The sequence below is a fragment of the Zingiber officinale genome, chromosome 7A (genome assembly GCF_018446385.1).
Source record: "Zingiber officinale cultivar Zhangliang chromosome 7A, Zo_v1.1, whole genome shotgun sequence".
NCBI classification, from domain to species: domain Eukaryota; kingdom Viridiplantae; phylum Streptophyta; class Magnoliopsida; order Zingiberales; family Zingiberaceae; genus Zingiber; species Zingiber officinale.
The window spans coordinates 141,049,437-141,056,650 of NC_055998.1; the positions used below are offsets into that span (position 1 = coordinate 141,049,437).

General features: G+C 41.9%; 1 protein-coding gene and 1 long non-coding RNA gene across 2 annotated transcripts; one reads left to right on the top strand and one right to left on the bottom strand.

The window, feature by feature from the left end:
- The first annotated feature begins 1,824 nt into the window (after positions 1–1,824).
- On the top strand, positions 1,825–3,934 carry LOC122002956 (serine/threonine-protein kinase RIPK-like). The gene is made up of 4 exons (XM_042558362.1): positions 1,825–2,340; positions 2,447–2,582; positions 3,018–3,154; positions 3,258–3,934. Exons 1-4 carry the CDS (start codon positions 1,840–1,842, stop codon positions 3,813–3,815), a joined length of 1,332 nt encoding a protein of 443 aa, XP_042414296.1. The 5' UTR covers positions 1,825–1,839; the 3' UTR covers positions 3,816–3,934.
- On the bottom strand, positions 3,888–7,176 carry LOC122002958. Its single transcript, XR_006117753.1, has 3 exons — positions 7,021–7,176; positions 4,960–5,066; positions 3,888–4,153 (listed from the first exon to the last, which is right to left on the bottom strand). It is a non-coding gene; the product is annotated as an uncharacterized LOC122002958 (long non-coding RNA).
- Positions 7,177–7,214: the final 38 nt, after the last annotated feature.

Consider the following 7,214-nt stretch of genomic DNA (forward strand, 5'->3'; position numbering starts at 1 on the left):
ACTCGGCCAGGACGTCACCAGCTTGACCGTACTGAATAGAGCTATCGGCCTATTCTTCACTCAACCTTACTGTTGTCGGAGAAGCACACGATGTTTGATCGGACGTAAGATCCGATCAACCAAGGCGGTGGGCCGGGTATCTTAGTATTAAGCTCTAGACATCAATTGTAAGTGAGAAGGACGACCGCTCGAGTGGTCTGTCTGACCGGCTCTAGAGGCCCACTCGACTATCCACAGTCTGCGATTTCATCGTCCACCTAATACTGCAACTTTGACCGTCACATTAGCTGAATTTCATTACTTTGATCCACTTTTAGAGGGTCTATCTGTTGAGTTTTAATTCAAAGTATTCTTTTTATTTTTTGGTAATGCATATATGTATGCATTTAGTCCCACATTGCTAAGCCAAGAAGGTTGGAAGAGCTTATATATGGAGTCCTTCCATCCTTGCTTAGTAATATTAAGGGGCTTACACGCATGCACGATCGAGCCCAAATTAGGTGATTTCGAGCCTGAAATCCATAAAACTGGGCGTGACACACGCGATCATCGCGGTGCAAATCCTCAGCTCGTGGGCCTCGCACTTGCAGGCAACCTAGTTCGTTTGTGTCAGTCTCTGATTTGGTCTTGTTCATTTTTGCCAATATCTGATTTGGTCAACGCACGCGAAGCGGCGCACCTGCTCCTGTCCACGTGTGAAGAAGCGACGTACCTGCCCGGTGCAAAGTACTATTTTAGAATGTATAAATACACTGCCTCGATTCCTCGCCGGGGGAAAGAATATTTAAGTTTTCGATATATAAGTCGTAACTCTGCTCTTCAATCAATTTCGACGTACGTAGTGATCGAATTCTTCTCTTTAGTTTAGTGGGCATGTAGGATTTAATTTCCACATGAATTTATCTGTTTTACACACTGTCGCTGCATCAATAAAATTCCTTCGATGACTTCATTCTCTTTATAAAAGCCTTCCGGTGGACCTTAAAGTGCTCTAGCTAGGCGCCAGCTACGGCGGCGCCGCCGGTTGGTGCGGAGCGGAGCGGTCGACGTGGCAGCAATCCCGCGAGCTCGTTGATTCATCTAATACATCGAGAACCAGTTCTTCGGCGGCAATGTCGACGGCTTCTGGTTGTCGCCGTCTCGCGAGCACTTCATTCTGAAGCCGGAGAGAGTTTGGACTTACCACCTGAGACTTGGTCAACCCGTGTCTTTTGACTTCTTGGCTGGTTTTGCAAATCCAATAGGATCGCGACGTGTGTCCCTCTGCACAGCCATCAGATCCATGTTGTTACGATCGTACCGCTTTAATGCCTTAGGGTTTCCCGATCGTAGGATATGAAGTGGCCTCCATCGACCCATTTAGATCCGACAATATAATTATCATATGCCGTGTCGGACATAGCTCGTGATACGGACATGGGCACGGACCCATGGTCATATGCCCATGACAATTATAATATTTTTATTATGATATAATTATATTAAAACAAGCATTTAAAAGGAGTTTAACATGATAAATAATTCCCGATTGAAATGGAAAAGTTTGAGCTTTCATATTTCAAACACGCTAAAAAATTACATAGAGTGAACATCTAAGTAAAATTAAACTAGAACTCAAGAAATTATAAATTTAATATTTGACTTGATAAAAATTTATTTATATTCGTTCAAATTGAGTACCATATGATTATTTTCTTGAATAGTTCAAGGAAATAGGTGGGATAATGCGATGTGTGTATGTATCCACACACACCAAACCGCGGCAATGCTGTCCCCCCAAAATTGTTAACCCTGTTGACTTTGGCGCGGTCAAAGGTTGACTTTGACTAAAACTCCTCCATGTTCATATACGCTTCCTTCTTAAGGCTGCTGAGGCAGAGCAGCATCATCTCCCCCATCGATCTCTCCTCCGTCCTCATCCAATCGGCGGCCGACACCATGACCAGGCGCCTCCGCTCGTGGATCCACTCCTTAACGGCGAGCTGCTGGGGCGGCGCCGGCGGCGGCAGCGTCGCGGCGGCTTCGGCCGGAAGCGACGGCGACAAGGCCGGTAAGTCCTCCAGCTCGCCTCCGAGCAGGGTCTCTTACAACGACATCAGTACCCTGTCGGCGGAGGAGCTGTCGCTGAGCCTGCCGGGCTCCAACCTCCACGTGTTCACCCTGGCGGAGCTCCGGGCCGTCACCAGGAACTTCTCCATGACCAACTTCATCGGCTCCGGCGGATTCGGCCCAGTATACAAGGGCTTCGTCGACGACAAGCTCCGCCCCGGCCTGCCGGCGCAGTTCGTCGCCGTCAAGTCCCTCGATCTGGAAGGCGGCCAGGGGCACCGTGAATGGCTGGTAATTAATTAATTAATTAACATAATCCATCCATTAACCATATTAATTACTAATGAATCATTCGATTAATATTTTTTAAATTTATTTATTTATTTAATTTTCTCAGGCAGAAGTGATTTTTCTTGGGCAATTGAGGCATTCTCACTTGGTGAAATTGATTGGATATTGCTGTGAAGATGAACACAGAATGCTAGTTTATGAGTACATGGCCAGAGGAAGCCTTGAGAACCATCTTTTCAAGAGTAAGTTGAATTTAATTTAATTTATTATTAATATTATTTTAATTTTTAATTTTATGTGGTTGAATTATGAAATTTCCCTTAAAAACCTTCTAGTTGATGGGAATAAAGTTGGGATATGAAAGAGAGTAGTAGCTAAACCATCACATCAAGCTATATAAGTTAATGATGTAGGACAGACCAATTCAACTTTGGCAGCTTCTTTTTGAAAGTGTGAAATCCATTATCAATCAATTTATTCATATTTTTTTTAAAAAAATATTCTTTTTTATCTCAATATATTGTCTTTTCAGATTTATAGGATTAAAAAAAATTAAAAATACCACCTAGCTATAATTTTATATATTTTCAATATATTAACTCTTGCTTTAACTGCTCTGCATGTATATGTTTTAGGTGAGTTAACAACATGTGACCTAATTGGGTTGACTTTGACAGGGTCGCTGGCCTCGTTACCGTGGTCAACGCGGATAAAAATTGCTGTGGGCGCCGCCAAGGGACTCGCCTTTCTTCATCAATCCCGCCAACCCGTCATTTACCGAGATTTCAAAGCCTCCAACATTTTGCTCGACTCGGTAAGTTACTTCTTTATAAACGTGTTAGACAGTTGACTATCCGATTTAAAAGTCAAAATGTTCACTAGTTCGACATGGCGGCTGACTTCTTATTTGCCTACAGGATTACACGGCGAAGCTTTCCGACTTCGGATTGGCAAAGGACGGTCCCGAGGGCGAAGACACCCATGTCTCCACCCGCGTCATGGGAACCCATGGCTACGCCGCCCCCGAGTACGTCATGACCGGCCATTTGACAAAGAAGAGCGACGTGTACAGCTTCGGCGTGGTGCTACTGGAGCTGTTGAGCGGGCGGCGGTCGGTGGATAAGACCCGGCCGCCGCGGGAGAAGAACTTGGTCGAGTGGGCGCGGCCGTACCTCAATCACCCTACCAAGTTCGTTCGTGTGATCGACACCCACCTTGAAGGCCTCTACTCGGCCACCGCCACCCAAAATGTTGCAGCCATCGCCTACAAGTGCCTGAGCCTCAAGCCCAAGTTGCGCCCCGATATGCACGCCGTCGTTGACGCCCTCGAGCCACTCCTAAATCTCCATGAGGATGCCCTCGCCGGCCCCTTCGTGTACACAGCCCCGAGTAGTGGCGGCTCCAACAAAGAGACTGCGGAGAAAAGCAACCGCCGAACACGAACACGGCCGGAGACACAGAAGGTGGTTTCCTAGGCCACACTTCACCGGCATTGCCAAGAACAAGATTCAAACTGTAATGAACATTTTACCTTTTCGATTGGTGTATGTTTGTTCCAAGTGTTCATTGAATGAATTCTTTGCCTTTGAGTTGATGACTGTTTTTAAACTCGCGCGGAAGATGGATGTTCCGGGCATACATACAATCAACAAAACTCGGTTAACTCGACAAATCACCATAACATACAGGAGTGACTGAAATGGTCTGCATCATTGTCTGTAGGCTTCTTGAGCCGAGTTTAGATCAATTCCCTCACCTGAGATAAAATGCTAGTCGGTATTACTACCGAAGTATGTTTCCGAAAGTTCCTTTCCTGTGCAAGCAAAAAGAGAAACGATCGCGAATATTCATTAAGCACTTGAGGAATTAAGCAATAGAAGCCATTTTAGTTTGGCAGTTCAACCTCCAAATCAACAATCAGATTAAACATAAACAAGCCAAATCCATTTATAGTTGATTGAATTTTAAGAACTACAAACAAATATCAAAAGAGAAAGAGGATCCATATCATCTATAAGAAATCATGTTTTCAGCTCAGGATTCATCCATATTTGTAAAATACAACATCGCGGCAAAATATCAGTAACAAAAAATAGATTTGTAAAAAATGGTTTATTATATGACACAGGCATGGAGGAGCTAGAAGAGGTGATGAACACTAACTGTTAATGTTCCTATGCATGACAAAAACCAGCATGAATTTCGCATTGTTTGGGGGTCTTCTTCTCCTTGTAAACCGATGCACTCGATGTATACATACACAAGTTTTGAGTCTACTTGACATGCCACTAGTAGCGATTGTAGCTTTTAGGATCTATCTGCAAATGGATCTATGAGTTGTAACTTGCAAGTCGTTTGCAATCAAGCAACCATGATTTGGGATTTTGTGGTTCATCTAAGCATTCAGTTTGTGAATGGATGTATACATTTGGGATTTTGTGGTTCATCCCAACATCTGTATATCAAATATATTCGCTCTCAAGCTCGTCAAAACTAAGAATAAAACAGGATTTTGATGAGAGGCAACTAAAAAGAGCTAAAAAGTGTTTCAACTTTAAACGTCTATGGATAAAAGGCAACTAAAGATTACAACTGAGATGTTTTTCAATGGCTCAATACCTTCTAAATCAGGCTTCTCGGAAATAACCTGTCTAACGACTTTGAGCGACTGCTCTAGCTCCACAACCGCATCATCGGTAGCAAAAGATAGCCTCCATCACTTCTACCTGAATGAGATGTAAGCAAAAGGATAAAAGAAAGACTGGTATTTTTGTCAACAGAACTTCAAGAGGCAGATGGCTAAGAACATGAAGCATCGATTTTCAATTGTGAACACTAGCAATAAGTGACTGGAGGAATAGAGGAGAGTATCATCATCTTGTCTAAAATAGCATTAGCACAAATTATGAATCCACTCGACTAAAACCTTTGGTATCTTGCATTTCATGTTAGTCAAAATTGAACAAGTACCAATTCTTGGTTTACTAACAAGAACCTAGTAAAACATACCTCAGCTGTATACATTGTGAAATTATAAAGGATATAGTTTCGAAGATATATGAAGCTTAAGTAAACCAAGTAAACCTATTCAACGAGGAAATGTCGATGAAATTACCATAATAGGATAACGGTGGCTAACTGAAATTGAGACACACTTCTATAGTTTAGTATAAACAATGTAAACATATGATCTTGTTGTCTGATGTTGAAGTGTATGTTACTCAGGCAAATGAAAAAAAATTAATGCAGTAGAGAACAAAATGTTAAGGTAGATGTGTAATTGGTTTCTTGAGCTAGTAGCTAAGTTAAATTATGCAGTTGTGACAGGTTCAGCATTACTTTTGTTGTTAGTGTAATCAATTGTTTCCTAGACAAAGGTGTCTTCTATCAAGATGGTAAAAGTACGCCCCCACGGGTTGACGTAGTTGGTACTTGCATGAGTGTTTGCTCTAATATGTTTTGATATCAATTCTCAATGACTGCAAAATATCTCGCTAAGTACCTAAGTTCCTTAATCCAATAGGTTGAAGCAAGGATTTTATAAAAAAATCTAAACTTGAACCCGAACCTAGGTAATCCTATTAAAAATGATTTTTTGTTTGTTATCTTTCTTATAGTTCTTCACTTTTATCTAAATACTTCATCATTATCATACTAACCTTGATATTGATATATATAAAAACATCTTAATTTTCAAAAAAAAAAATGATTTAATCCCCCAAAAATACTAAATCTTAAATTCAGGTCAACTCGGGTCAATCAGAATCTGACCCAATTCTAACACAACCCGAAAATTCTCAACCCGAATCCGATATTTTTTGGATTGACTCGGGTCGGGTTGGCGCGTGGATTTATTTTTGACACACCTAGCTAGAGCAAAATATCCCTCGTGATTTACCTATCTGTATCTTGTTGTAGGGCCGACGATACTAGATCGTTTGGGGTAAGCGATATCACATTTGCTCCAAAAGGTGATAAAGTCTTCTCGGTTTCCTAGACATGTGCCTTTTCAGTTTCCCAAATATCTAAGGATTAAGGGCATCTCCAATTGTTAGAGTTCTAAATGAGCTTTTTTCATGATTCCAATACGCCACATCAATAATATAAAAGCTTATTCAAATATCTTCAATAGTTAAAGCTCTAAATGAGCATTTTTATGATCTCATTCATAGTATAAGTTGCATGGCTTCATGCATATTGCATCAAATTCAAAACAAAAAAATAGGTTTGTGTTTTCACTACTGTTCTTAAACTACAAACCTCAAACCTCACCTCTATAATGATTTAAGACTTTTTATTCAGTTTTTTGGATTTTACAAACCTCTTATAAACCTTGCATTGGAGATGCCCTAAGTCCCAACTTCGATGAATTAATGAATGAATTTTCTTCAATGGACAGTTGGTTGCCCCATGATTATCGGTGTAAGCCAGGTATCAAGTGCCAACTAACAAATAAAAAAAAATTAAAAATTAAAAAGACGGTAAAAGCTTTGTTAGTTGTCGCTAAGGTCCTCAGCTCAAAACCCTCCTTCACGAAATGGAGGATTGCTCCCATTCCCTTAAAAATCAGTTTTTTTAAGCGTTCTGAAAAGAGAAGTGTTACAAAAGTGTGCCGGATTCTAGGGTTGTTCATTATCATGAATTGAGGTAGACGACTGAAAATTGCTCGGGAAGATGTACCTGGATCTAACTCAGGGAAGGGAGGCGGTGGTGGTGGTCGCAGGCCGCAGGCGCCGGAGTTCGCGAGTCCGTGGCGGTGAGCTGGTTGAGCGCCGAGGGGGAGGACCGAAGACTACTTCTGACGATGGAGGAGAGAAGGCGCTGTGGCGAAGAAGATAGTGTGGTTCCGGAACGGGCGGCTTCTGGCCAGAGAG

Coding starts and splice junctions, on each gene's coding strand:
- LOC122002956 (XM_042558362.1), top strand. CDS start 1,840: ATGTTCATATACGCTTCCTTCTTAAGGCTGCTGAGGCAGAGCAGCATC. Junction 2,341..2,446: donor AGGGGCACCGTGAATGGCTG/GTAATTAATTAA, acceptor TAATTTTCTCAG/GCAGAAGTGATTTTTCTTGG. Junction 2,583..3,017: donor TGAGAACCATCTTTTCAAGA/GTAAGTTGAATT, acceptor TGACTTTGACAG/GGTCGCTGGCCTCGTTACCG.